The sequence below is a fragment of the Temnothorax curvispinosus genome, unplaced genomic scaffold, assembly GCF_003070985.1.
Source record: "Temnothorax curvispinosus isolate PA1 unplaced genomic scaffold, ASM307098v1 QBEX01013599.1, whole genome shotgun sequence".
NCBI lineage: Eukaryota > Metazoa > Arthropoda > Insecta > Hymenoptera > Formicidae > Temnothorax > Temnothorax curvispinosus.
This window is the reverse complement of record NW_020223379.1, coordinates 133,588-148,016: the sequence shown is the minus strand read 5'-3', so window position 1 is coordinate 148,016 and position 14,429 is coordinate 133,588. Positions and strand designations below refer to the sequence as shown.

Below are 14,429 nucleotides of genomic sequence, written 5' to 3'. Positions count from 1 at the left end.
AATATTGTACCTCAATGAATAATAATATTAATATTAATAATAACAATGATGACAACAGTAACAATAAAAATAAAATAATGATCAATAAAATGATCAACTGTATGGTACATGATGCTCTGGTGAAAAAATTTCTTATATTTTCTCAAAAATTTTGTAAAAATTAAGACAAAACATTCTGAAAAAATATATAAAATTTCTCAGATATACTTTCAGAAATAATTACATGAGGATTTTCGTAATATTTATTTAGTATCCGTATATGTTTAATGAAAATTTTTGATAAATTACACAGATTTACAAATAAGATGTGTTGGCGGAAAAAGTCTGAAATAAAATATTTTAATATTTTGTTCGTTAAGTTTTTCTGAAAAACGTTCCAATTCGTATAAAAAATCGGAAAAATTCTGAGCATTCTGAGAGTCTGAAAATTTTTATAGAAATTCTAATTAATAATTTGAAAACTTCTGGGACATTTTTCCACCAGTGATGCTAATCGATGAAACGCGACGGATGCTTGACAAATTTATTATAATTTACTATAATTATGTGTCTTGCATATAAAGATGCGGTAAGAAGCGACATGGTATATAATAGATTATTTCATGCCATCTACTTTTTATCATGTTTTATTTTTTGTTTCTTTATTACGGCCAAAAGGTCCACTCACAAGCACTTCAATTATATTAAACTCCTTTACATATCTCTCTCTCTTTCTATCTCTTTGTCCCCCTCTCCCTCCCTCCCCTCTCTGGTTTTAAGGGTTTCAAATCTATAAATAAATATAACAGCCTTACAGTTAACAATAAATCTACTGTCCGTTTTAGTTACATTTTTTACACTTTCTGTACTCAGAGCAAAATGTATCTATTAGCTCGGTCGTATTTCTTACATATGACTTTTATGCAAATTTATACACGGCTCTTTATGACTGGATATAAAACATGAGCAAAAAAAAAAAAAGAAAAAAACGAACGAAGCTTTCGATCGATCCAACTCTAACATACTATAATAATAATATTTAAATTTGTTTGTTGTGTTTTTTTTATTTAATACTTTCATTCTTTTTTTCCTATGCAAATAGAACGAAGAAGAGAAGGAAAAGCAGCGAACGAACCCTTGATCAACCTAATATATATATATATTTTTTTTTATTTAATAAATTTCTAACCTTAATACAAATATAACTACTTATAAATATATATTTATTAACATAATACGTTCGTTCGTTATTTTCCTATACGATTCTTACACTAATAAAATTAAGGAAAAACAGAAAATTATTCTTTTTTGATTGAACATATATAGATATATACACACATGATACCAAATTCAGACTGTATTTAATACTCGATTGCGCATTGGAGGTCCAAAAGAAAAAGCCTCGCGCAATGATCTTATCTCTCTCTTATACTACGTTTACGCGAGCGTTATTTCTGTAGTAACTTACGATAATTCCTTCACTTAAACGGCATTTTGTAGTAATTTACGATAATTTATAATTTACTCCGCGTAAACGAGTGAATTATCTTAAGTTACTACAGAAGTAACGCTCGCGTAAAGAATTAGCATAGCATGCATTAAAAAAGTGAACAGCTCTGCATTTCGTTTGTGGATGAAACGAACTACAAAGAAAAATCGTCAAACTGGTTGACATTCTCTTTAACGTTCTCCTTCTCTACATCTTTCTATACGATAATAATGAGAATATACAAATGCGCAGTTTAGTATTATTAAAGTTCAGTAATGACATTCAATGCAGCGTAATGATTTTGATCATTTTTTTCATTAAACGTAGCGATATATGTGGGGAATATTATGAGCATGAAGTTTTTAACGTGCTTTGACGCAGAGAAAACATTATAGAATGTTATAAAGGATAAGTAGATAAAATAATATTGCTGAAGTACTTAAATTCGTAATACATGTAAAAGACTTCAATAAAGAATTTGAATTTCAGAAACCAACACAGGATCTAAATCGCTTGCTTTAATTGAGCTACGAACTATCATATCTTATATCTTCTATTCAATAATATCGAGCGCGCGCGCGCACAATAATTTTATCATCTCGAATCATAATATCATGTAATGTCTAATGTCTACTGAAGAGGAAAAAAGGTTATTTCTGTATGTGTGTGTAAAAATATCTAGCTAAAATTTTTAGAAAACACATTTTTCTATTAAATATCAAATCTCAGACTGAATTGCCCATTAAATCGATCATAAAGTTTGTTTCTAACATACAATTTTTATACCTAATAATCTTATGGTTACCAAAATTAAATAAAATACAAAATAAAAAAGAAACAAACTTTTTGCTCAATCTATACAAGATTCATATTGGAGGGAGGGGAAGGGGACAGAGAGAGAAAGAGAGAGGAGGAAGAGGGGGAGAGAGAGAGAATAACAAAGAGTGCAGAATACTAATTAAGATAAACAGACTTTATATCATAAGAATCGAATGAAATGTAACCTAAACTAATCTAATTTAACTCTAGTATTACACAAATTTACAACCTTTTATAATTTATAGATTCAACCATCGCTGCTTCACATCCTCTACAAGTTTTTTACTTTATATAATTTAGCTAGAATCCGGTATAATTCCGATGATAGGAATTAGTTTTAGATGCTGCAGGTGCTAAAAACGATCCTTGTTACTATCAATTCTAAGAATGAAATTTTCATAATGAAGGCGCGCGCTGCACCCTTAACACATCAATTGAATTTCTCTTTGTATCTATAAAAGAAGAAAAAGAAGAAAAAAAAGAAAGAAGAAAAGAAAATATCTAAAATAGAGAAATTGAAGTGATTGAATCTAATGCATGCTAATTCTTCAAGTGTTATTCCTTTTTTTTCTTTTAACATTCGTTGGTCACATATTTCTTGAATTGGTATTTTTTGTTTTTGCGAATAAATCATAAATCTTATCTTTGCAACAAATTGGCGAAAAATTAATAATATTGAAAAAGATAAAAATCAAGTTAAACGTGAGAGTAATTTACAACTAAATTATGGGAAAAAACAAAGCTTCCTCTATGAGGAAGCAAAACGTCTTAAATTTTTCAGAAGAAATATAAGGAACGTATATAATTTCAAGTTTACTTCAATTTCCCGTGCTATAGATGTGCGAAAATATGCCGTTTCTTTCTTTAATTTATTAATACTTTAATTTTCTTCTTTTTCTTTTCGTTTCTTCTTTTTTTCCTTTTTTCTCTTGCTCCTCCTCTTCTCGACTTTCCTCGTCTTTCCGTTCTAGTCTTGTTCTAAATTTATTAATCTTAATTTTCTTATTTTCCTCTTCCTCTCCTTTTTCTTTTCTTTTCCAATTTTTTCCTTCCTTGTTCCATCATTTATAAATTTTCTTCTTTCTCTTCTTTTATCCTCGATATTTCTGAAGGCTGACTATCCAAAGGTTGACTATCGCTATTGCGGCTTGGAGTATCATAGCTCGGCGTTGCACTGGGTGCGTAAACGTTCGCCAGTTGTTCATATTGATTCAAATCTCCACTGTGTTGACTGATCTCCGACATATTGCCTCTATTGATATTTTCTTTCGGAAATAATTCCTGCTCGTACTTCATTCTCTCCATGTCGCGGATCTCTTCCTGATCTCTTCTCGTCATTCTCTCTTGGCGATTCTGCACCGTATCGCTCGTATCGCTCGTAACGTTATCGTCGGCTCGTTCGGTAATAGTGGAAGGAGGGCCACCAGCCTTGGTGAAGAGATGTATAGGTCGTTGGAATCCTTTGGAGGGGTGAGGCGATATAGAGACAACTTCGCACTTGCAAAAGCCAACGGTAGATAGAAGATACTGCGTGAAATTATGCGGCCGGAACTCAATACTGTGATAATTTTTATAAATCCGTTCCTGAAAGATAGAAATGAAATAGAATCAAATCAAATATCAAATCAGAAATAATACATTTAAAAAAGCAATATATTTTTTAAATAGTAGTATATTATTAAATAGTAGTATACTATTCATGTTTGAAACTTGTCCCAAAAATAATGTTTTAACAATCGCACAAAGCATTGCTCACCGTGAGATTCTTTTTCTTCGTATAACTGGCCCAACCCTGAGGTTCCAGTACGAGAACTCCACCGGGGCGTAATTGCGCATGCATGCGCTTGAAAGCTTGTTTTAATCCGGTATCGCCAAAATTTAAGTGAATCCACTTGGTGATGGATAAACATAAGATTGTGTCGAATTGCGTCTGTTCCGCGCATAGAAGTGAGTCGTTTTCAAGCACATAATTACCCTGAAATCAAGCATGTTTAATATAGTTTAGATCATGAGATGACTATAATGAAAATGTTAATTTAGTTGCAACAACTATGTATATATGTATAAATTCTGCGCGCGCGCGCGCGCGTGTGTGTGTACACGTGTAGAATTAAATGCGTTACCTGTACAAAAGTAACATTATATGGGAATCCCTTATGTTGTTTATTTTTTGTAAATCCTGGGATATCTACAGGCCCATAACTAATTGGCATCGACATGGGAAAGAAGCTAGCGTCTGAAGAGTCCCTCTTGTCATTATCCTCATTGCTCGCTGGACTTTGCACGCAATTAACATAGTGTTTCACATTCTTCCGAGCGATATTTATTAAAGTTCTATCAATATCAATCCCGGTAACACTCTTTGCACCAAAATCCCTGGCAACTGATAGAGTAATATGGCCAATATTGCATCCAATATCCAGAATGTCCTTCAGCAGGAATAGTTGCTTTCGCTGTGCAAACACTTTTAATCTAGGATCTACTTCATGATGAGGATTTCTGTACCCATAGTATCTATTGTAGTTCCCATATTGATATCTAGCATCTTTAGGCCTAAAATTGGGCATTGGATGTTGCTGCTTCTTTTTCTTATCCTGGCTGGGCCTATGTTGGGGCCTGGGCTTCCATGCGCCAGGCTGTGGAATCACTGGGCTCACTATTTTATCCTTTGCATCAATTTTTCTCAATCTTTTATCCTTTATTTCTTCTAAACCCTTTAATCGTAATTTATTTTTATCTTTCTGTGGACTTTCTGTCTTATTTTCTTTTAGACAATTTTCACTTTGTCCACTTGGCGCTTCTTCTAAACTAATTTTTTCACCAGAAAGTCTTTCTATTGGAGATTCATCTACTGTGCAGTTTCCTTCAATTTCTCTCGATTTTTTTGCTTCGTTGGAATCCGTCTTTTCATAATTCTAAAAAATATATAATATACATATATATTATCATACACGTGTGTGTAATTACAAGAGAGATAATCACAAAAAATATTTTAGAAATTTTAAGAATTCAAATAATACAAAATTCGATCTAAAATTACCATAAATTTATAAATAATTTATAATTGTAAATCATTACGTTTATAAATAAATATAAATATGAATAAAATATTACTTATAAAACAATATAAATAAATATCTCAAAACTCTCTCTTACCATCTTTTCTTCATCTTTTCCAGATCCAGAAAGAGCTCTCTTCCTCTTTCTATTTCTTCGTTTCGAATTTCTCTTCGTAGGCGAAATGAGCTGCTTTTCATACTCTTCATTGTCGTTGCAATTTGTCAAATTCAAAGGATCACAAATATTTGGAGGAATAATCACTTCGATAACTTCTTTTTTATGTTTTGGAGTAGGAAGTGGACTTGATTTTGGGGTCACTGCGTTCATAGCCCGATTTATTTCCTCATCTTGCATGCTATTTAGATTTAAGGGATCACAAATGTTGCCTCCAAGCAAAAATTTCGTGGGAGGGATGATGTCTTTATTCTTTCTACGTTTGTAGGGAGGAAAGGACTTTCCATTGCTGCAGAAGCTACTTTGAGGTCGCTTTCTATTGCTGAACTTGAAATAGCGATTGTCATCATGCTTGTTGTGTTTCTTGTGTGAGAGGTTGAAAACTTTCCTAGATTTTTCGTTCTCCTTCTTGTTGTTTTGACCCACTTTTGGAGGACGATCCACTTGTACAGAAGACATTTTGCTCAACCTGAAAAATTGGAAAAAATACAAACAATATGACAAGATGTAAACATGCCGATATAGAAAAACATAATAAAAATATAAGGATGGCATATTCGCCAGTAATAATATATAAGATGCTAATTTCCTTACATATACATATTAAAAAAATAAGGCGCGCGCGCGCGCGTGCGCTGCATACAGATAAATTAATTCATTGGAGAAAAAAACAAAAGAAATTACAAAAGTAATAATTACAAAAAAGATATCCAAAGTAATTAGATTAACTTTTACAAGGTATATGTAATCCTATGCAGTATTATTTTTTAATACTATATTTCTAAATAATAATTATAAATATATGACTCTTACAAAATATTATGTAAATATGATACATGTTTCCTACGTTATGGAAAAGGGAATAGAATATTTGTTGCAATTTCTTGAATATATACATTAACACACACCCGTGCATATGTTAAGAAACAAATTTAAATCGATACATTATTAAAATTAACTTGAATGAATAGATTTAGATGATAGAGACATAAATTAATAACTTAGTTATAAAATATTTCAGATGTAAATTTAAATATGTATATTTTTTAACAGCTAGGCAAGGAAATTTGTTCATATATATTATATATATTTATATTAATACACGTACTTTCATTTTATTATACTTAAAAACCAATACAATTAAAATAGTTAAAAAAAAAACGTAAAAAATTGATAAAAACAGCAAATGGAAATAAACTTTTTGCTTCTTACACTTTCTACACTTTTTCAATCGATCTAAAAGTACAGCTTGAGAGGAAAAATCTATTCGTCTTGCAATTAGTTACGCTTTCTATGATTGACGATAGTTGCATTTTTCGCATTTCGTCGTATTTACTCGCACTAGATATTCCCCGGAAGCTATTTGTCCCAAGAGGGAAGAAGAAAAATGTGGAAGAACGCAACTAAAATAAGCATAACTTTTCGTACTTTCTACACTAAAAGCAGGTAAGCAGGCAAGCAGGCAGGCAGGTGAGGCAGGTAAAATTTCTATCGTCCGCGTGGCGACGCCAGCGTCGTCGGTACGCGTGGGTACGCGCGGCAACAGCGTGGTGGGTGCGCTACCGCCGCCGCGCCGCTACTGCCGCCACCACCAGCCACCAGCCGCTATCGTCGCCACCGTCGCCATCGCCGCCGCCGCCGCCGTCGCTGCCGTCGCTGCCAACAGGCCGACAGCACGTCGTCAATACGCCATCATATTCAGCATCCCAGCTTTTCTTTTCGTCAATGTTCACGCCGCCGATTACAAATATGTATGCTCACCTCAACAAACGGATTCTCTCACCCGCCTCTCTCTTCCAATTGCTCGTATGACTATCCTCACGATAATCCTCTTCCTACGTCTCGCCCGCAACTGCGACGTTCATCGTCCATGCAACGCCTGCCCGTCTACGATGGCGAATAACTGCTTGTCGAGTGTGAGCGGGCAGCGGCGACCGAAAGCTCGCGCCGCACCGCGACGCCATTTTCCAATAGGTTCCACGACAGGGTCGTATTAACGAATCCCGGATCGTGGGAGACCCCGAAGCCCGAAAGAACGTTGAAGAAATTTCTTCATATTTTGTTTTCAATTTTCTAATTATTTTAATAATTTCAAAATTTCGAAGAAGAAACACTTTTAAATATCTTTTCGAAACAAAATACTAAGATTGACAATTGATAATTATAATTGATATAACGCCATAAGGTTAAAGAAGAACAAGCTAGAGATTGCCATTTACCTTTTTTACGCCCCTTGTGTCTTATAATTTAACATGTTAACATTTCATAGGATCGACACATTACGCAATGTATATATAATATTTATGTTCTATATCGTTATATTACATTATAATATTCCTAAACATGTTCCTTTTAAATGTTTTAAAACATGCATATCTGAGACACGTACCAATATCTCACGAACTCAAAACTGGATGAGACAGTGCTTGCTCTGATATAATACGTGTTTTGCTAAGATCTAGAAGTTTCATTAAACGATTGTATGCTTCCTTGGGGTATTCGATTTCGATATCTGGCGGTGCTTTAAGTTTTATAATAATTTTGAGACATCATAAAATAAGGAATTGTACATTGTACATTGTTGAAGCAATAAGGAGGAAAATTAGATATAAAGGTTTTATTTTCGCGGTAAAGACAACTCTATCAAAATGAGACTTTTGGCTGCGGTTCACTTAACATATACGCATTATGCGTTGTGCAGGAGTACATATAATATATGTTATCACTGGCATGGATAATCAAACCTTATTATAGTGAAAACATTTCTCTGAGGACGAGCGTGGCCTATTAGACAGCGCATTGGTCTATTGAGCCAAAGGTCCCGGGTTCGATTCCCGGTAGAGCTAGAAAAATTATATATATAAAAAAAAAAAAAATTATATTCGCTCGTTCTCCTCTCGGAAGGCAATGGCAAACCACCGAGAGTATGTATTGCCAAGAGAACTTCTCTAAAAAATATAGCCGTTCGGAATCGGCGTTAAACTGTAAACCCCATATACAATGTGTATAATCTACGTGCGCAACACATGGACGTGTACGACACGGTGGTCAGCCCGTTGTTGAAGAAAGTCATCGCCGGGTATAGTTGCACCGTGCTTGCCTGTAGCTGCTACGGCCAGACCGGCACCGGCAAAACGTACACGATTGAGGGTGATCACGCGAACAATCCGAATCTGCATTGGCAGAGCGACACGTCCGCCGGCATTGATACCCCGTTGTGTGAGCCACCTCTTTGACGAGCTGCAACTGCTGGTTCTCGTTCTGGTTTACAGTTTAATGCCGATTCCGAACGGCTATATTATTTAGAGAATTTCCTCTTGGCAATACATACTCTCGGTGGTTTGCCATTGCCTTCCGAGAGGAGAACGAGTGAATATAATTTTTTTTTTTTTTATATATATAATTTTTCTAGCTCTAATAGGCCACGCGCTGTCTAATAGGCCACGCTCGTCCTCAGAGAAATGTTTTCACTATAAGGTTTGATTATCTATGCCAGTGATAACATATATTATGTATATGTACAATCTGAAGTGTATCATTTGTCGTTAACGAACGCTCGCTCGCATTTGCAGCAAATGTCAACATTGTCAACTCGAACGAAAGAGCAGTTGCAGTTAGCAGCCGTGTTCATGCTCGTGTAGACCCCGACGACCCCGTCCCGGGTCCCGGTCCCCGGTCCGTTCAGTCCGTTGTCCGTTTAGCGTAGCGGATAGCGGTGGCGCCTCTTTTACGTGTTAAATTATCTCGATCGCACTTTTATCACCTATATCTTTCACTGAACACTGAAAAATCACGGATTGCGTTGTAAGATTTCGAAATTTTGCGAAGAATGGCCAAGAGTCGCGATAATCGCAATCGCGTAGATCACACGAGGCAAACAACGATACGGTTATTCGAAGACCAAGATCGCGAACACGACATCGTCGCGGAAGTTGGACGAACAACTCCACGGGTAAATCAGAATATCACCGAGTTTTGTCAAATTCATCTATCCTCAATTTATAGTAATTTAATTAGTATATATTGGTAATTATTTACTGACAAGAAAATTTAATCATGTAATCATTTAGTATTCAGCCGTTCCGCGATTTCAAAAGGTCTTTCCTCAAAACTTGCATCCTTCTAGGGTTCTTTCTCTTTCTCTCTCTCTCGCTTCGCTCTTTGAGATAGTTTTTGATGATAAAATATTTGCAATTTATGTCGAGCCAGTTACGTTAAATTACACGCTAAATATTGTACACACACATGAGCGCGCATGCGCGCTTAATAATGTATATTTTGCATAAATTGACCTTTCGAAAAAAATATAATCTTTTTTTTAATAATTAATCTTATACAAATTGAAAAAATTCAACTTATTAAATTAAATCTACAATCATACATCCGATTAGAATAAACGTTTAATGTTATTTGTATTTTCAGAACGGGGTATGGGCGAGTTCCTTGCTTCTCTCTTTAACACCCCAATTGTTTGTAACTTCCCCGACAACAACAATAAGAGCCACGCCTGTACCTCCGAACGCTCCCGTCAAACTAAGGAAGCCTTTCTCCAAAGAGGGTTTAAAACCTAAAAAGCTTCGTTTTACGGACAAAGATAAGGACGGAACGGAGGACGAAAACTATTCTAAGAAAAGCGCAGATTTTTTTATAAAAATGTCTAAACAGAAAGCAGAATTTCCCAAGCGACAGGGCAAATTGAAAGCAAGATTAGATTGCGATATGCAAGATAGCTTGAGTGCTATGTTGCAAAATGTACGATTTGAATTGGACAATAAGAAGAATATGCGATATGGACAAGGACAATATGAGAAAAGAGCGAAAAATAACAAAGATTCTTCGCAATCGTCAAAATTAAACTGCAGTCCGAAAGGTGAATTTATACACTTTCGTATATAAACTGCTGGGAGAAATCGATTATTACAGTCATTAGACTAGCATAGTATTAATAATAGTAATAATAATGATGATGATGATGATGATAACGACGGCGATGACGACGACGATGACAACGACAACGATGATGACAATGACGATGATGGTGATGGTGGTGGTAGTGGTAGAGATATTGATGATGATGATTAAATCGGTGTATTTATGAATTAATAAGTTCATTGAGTATTAAAAAGTTACTCAGTATAATATCACAATGATAATAATTAAATCAGTACATAAATAATAATATATTAATTAAATATTCTTTAATTATTAAATCGCAATGATTATTGTGTATAGGATCAGTATATCCAATGATTAATTAATTGTCAGTATCATAGTACATGATTGTTAAAATAGTGAAAATGTATAAAAACTGTAAAACTCGTAAAATAATATATAATACATTTTCTTGTAACAAGCTGTAATGTAATTGTTATTATATTATGATTTTTATGTGAATAAATAATATGGATATAATTATAATTACATATATAACATATGTAGTATAAGAGCACACATTTATTTTTAAAATCAAATAATTATATTGCGGATGCAAGGATAGTAATAAACATATAATACGTACGCGTGCACACAAATTTTTTCCAACGTCGAGATTTATTATGCTTATCGATATTCAAAGTTTACTAATTCTTTTGAACGCTTTATTTTATATGTTTTAATATTGTTCAAGAATCAATCAAAAAAACAAACTAATAACAAGATTTGTCAACGTGCAAAAAATTTATTTTTTTTTCTTTTAGGTCTCGAAAGCTGTCCTACCATATTGTCGCCATGTAAAGATACATGGAGTAAAGAGGAGAAATTATCATGGTTACAACTACGAAGAGACGTGGGTAGATGGATTCAGTGCTGTAGGAAAAACTGCAAGAAATGGCGATACTGTGATGATTTCCATGACCCTGTGGATGTACCAAAGACTTGGTATTGCGAAATGAATTCAAGCACGTATCCATTACTGTGTTTTACGTCTACACAATCGATACATATATATATTAAGCTATGTTATTACTCGAGTAATATTGTACTATTTATATAGCATAGCATATTATATATAATGATATATATGTGTGTGTGTGTGTATACATATGCACACACACACACACACACACTTTAAATAACAATAGAAAATATAAACACGTTTATAGATAAAACTATCGCCTCCTGTTCCGTACCGCAAGTGCCAATTCCGATGAAAATAAAGACAGATTTAATAGAAAATAAATATAATGCCGGAAGTCTTGTATGGGGTCTCGTGGATGGTTATCCATGGTGGCCCGCAATTGTAGATGATTGGATTGAGACTTTACAGTTTTATGAATTAAAAGAATCATCAATAATTCCTGTAAGTTCTAGAAAATACAAACACATATAAAGACCTAAACAAATATAAATAAAATTTTATTAATGTATAAAATTTATATTTATTTACTAAGTTTTGCACTATATTTTGTCCTTAATTGTTTATATTTCTTTGTAAAATATAATCAAACAACGAATGCTTTCGCAGGTAAAATACCATGTAACCTTCTTTAAAGATAATCTTCATTGTGAGTGGCTTAATCGAAAAACTATCAAACCTTTTATAAAATTTAAAAAGAGCACGCTTGTGAGAAAGGTATAATAGCTTTTTATCTAAAAATTATTTCAAATAGCTAAAATTATTATTATTGTCTTTTTATCAATTTATAATAATATATAATCTTGTTATTTTTCTCTTCTTTGGACTTTTATTTATTTATGTTTTATTGTTTAAGCAAAATAAATTCAATGAAATAAATCATAAAAAATCGCTGGAAAAAGCTTATGCCTTAGCACAAAGCGCGATTCCATTATCGATATCCGAGAGGTTACAAAGATTTAGTTCTTTTTCGCGCATAAGAAATTTGCAAGGATCTGTGATTCAATCGTACGAAGAGCAGGATGATGAAATTTCTTCCACACCAACCGAGTCAACTGAACATATTACCTTAAAAGAATTTTATCTTAAAAATAAACATTACACGAAAAACAAATTTTTATAAATTAAAAATATTTACAAACATATGTTTATATCTCTTCTTTTTTTTTCTATTCTACTGTATAAAGATAAGTTTTGTAAATTATTAAAAATTAAAAATTTAATAAAATATTTTATTTAAAAAATAAATCACTGTCAAGTTTTCTAATTTGTATTTATTGTTAATTTAGAAATAAAAAATCTTGAGAAAAAAATTTTATAATTATAAAACAAATCGTTGTGCTATAGTAATCATATATCGATACGTATACCGTATCGAAATGTCGATACAACAGATTAAATAACATATACATTTTTAAACAAAAAAATTATGTGTTTTTCAACTCCTACATTTCTCACTTTTTCAATATCTTTTTCCGTTTCAGACAGCCTTTAAATTTACGAATATATCACATTTTAATTTTCTAGAAACAGAACAATATGGTGAACGTTTCAAAAATAAGAAATCTATTTTATCGATTGATATGAAAACCGACAAATTAATTCGTTCACGTAGTTGATAAGAAACGTGTAGAACAGAGGGCGAAACTTGAACACGAATTGCTCAAAGCACATCACAATTGTTATTGCAAATAACCCACATAATTAAGAAAAGAGAGTAAGGTATTGTACATATTCCAAATAGTCATATTTCTTTTGAAGAAAGAATAATAGAGAGAAGAAAATGACAAATTATTATGACCATTTATGACAATTTTGAAAAGATTTATAAAATCGGCATTATTATATATAATTTAAAGTAAAAAAAATCAAAGTAAGTTAAATAAAAATGTGATAAAAAATGTAATATATAAGGATAGAAAAGAATTTGAAAAAAAATTGAAAAAAGAATTATTTAAATAATTGTTATTTATATATACTTTAGAAATTAAGATTTTCTGAATATTTGTTCTTCTCTTTCTAAAATTTACAATTCATACCTTTGTACGCGCGCGCATACTGCCGTAGTAGTGTAGATACAACTGAAAAGTATTACAATAACTTACAAACTTGCAAAATTGTAATCCTTTAAAGTAACGTGTTTGTGGGGAGGATATTTATATAATAGTTCCAGAGGGTTACATTGCAATTTTGCAAGTTTATTTAGGAGCAACAATAGGAATAAAAGATTAAATTATAATATTACTGAGTTATAATGTTGGGATCGTTATAGTTACGATATAGCTTTCTTTCTCTCTCTCTCTCTCTCTGGTACACCATCAAATACTAAAATAACAGTAGGAAATGAAATAAATATATATACTTATGTGAAAATAAAAAATGTAGTTACAATATATTTTTTATTGGTGCCATCGATACATGTATGTACGTAGACAGCATATTATACTAGCTCGCCGAACAACGGTGAGACGCGGTATCCGCTGACGTCACGATGACCCGGCGCGACCCCGATGAACCCCGGCAGCGATATTAACATAGCGATTTACAATTGCTTATACGCGCGTACAATCGGTTGATTTCCGCTCATTGACTCTCTTTTTGCGTATCCATTTCATGCGTTTTAATAAATCCGTTATTAAGGCCGTCTTCGAAACGGATCTACGAAGCGCGAATAAATATAAAATAAACTAGCTATATCGGGTTGTTGTATATGAAACATTGCATCCTGAGAGTTCCCGTTTCAAACGACACAATAATAATTTAATTACAGCCTCTATAAGCAAGACGAAAAGAAAAGCGCATATATGTAATATATGATAACGTTTCATAAAATCTGTGTTCGGAATTGAGGGAATTTATTTTTCCTCATCCAATTCTCATTTGAGCAAACTTTGAAACGCCAATTAGAAATTCTTTCCCTGCGAAATGTAATTTTCCATGGAAACGGAAATGATACGTACGACAATCTAAGGCACACAATCTAAGGGCCACGCCCGTTTATAAAGGGAATGGCCAAACGATGTAGAAGAGAGGTCCTCTCTTTGACTATCTTTC

General features: G+C 33.1%; 2 protein-coding genes across 3 annotated transcripts; one reads left to right on the top strand and one right to left on the bottom strand.

Moving 5' to 3' along the window:
- Positions 1–2,426: 2,426 nt before the first annotated feature.
- LOC112463732 (probable RNA methyltransferase bin3) lies at positions 2,427–7,474 on the bottom strand. 2 transcript variants are annotated; one of them, XM_025030260.1, is made up of 6 exons: positions 7,283–7,474; positions 6,950–7,177; positions 5,444–5,990; positions 4,411–5,202; positions 4,044–4,262; positions 2,427–3,871 (listed from the first exon to the last, which is right to left on the bottom strand). In XM_025030260.1, the coding sequence occupies exons 3-6, from the start codon at positions 5,978–5,980 to the stop codon at positions 3,353–3,355; spliced, it is 2,067 nt and encodes a 688-aa protein (XP_024886028.1). In that variant the 5' UTR covers positions 5,981–5,990; positions 6,950–7,177; positions 7,283–7,474; the 3' UTR covers positions 2,427–3,352. The 2 variants fall into 2 exon arrangements, with proteins under 2 accessions (XP_024886028.1, XP_024886026.1); XM_025030258.1 differs by lacking the exon at positions 6,950–7,177.
- Positions 7,475–7,747: 273 nt separating this feature from the next.
- LOC112463738 (zinc finger CW-type PWWP domain protein 1-like) lies at positions 7,748–13,070 on the top strand. The gene is made up of 7 exons (XM_025030268.1): positions 7,748–8,135; positions 9,094–9,473; positions 9,944–10,391; positions 11,623–11,819; positions 11,985–12,092; positions 12,232–12,466; positions 12,991–13,070. Exons 2-7 carry the CDS (start codon positions 9,351–9,353, stop codon positions 13,068–13,070), a joined length of 1,191 nt encoding a protein of 396 aa, XP_024886036.1. The 5' UTR covers positions 7,748–8,135; positions 9,094–9,350.
- The last annotated feature ends 1,359 nt before the right edge of the window (positions 13,071–14,429 follow it).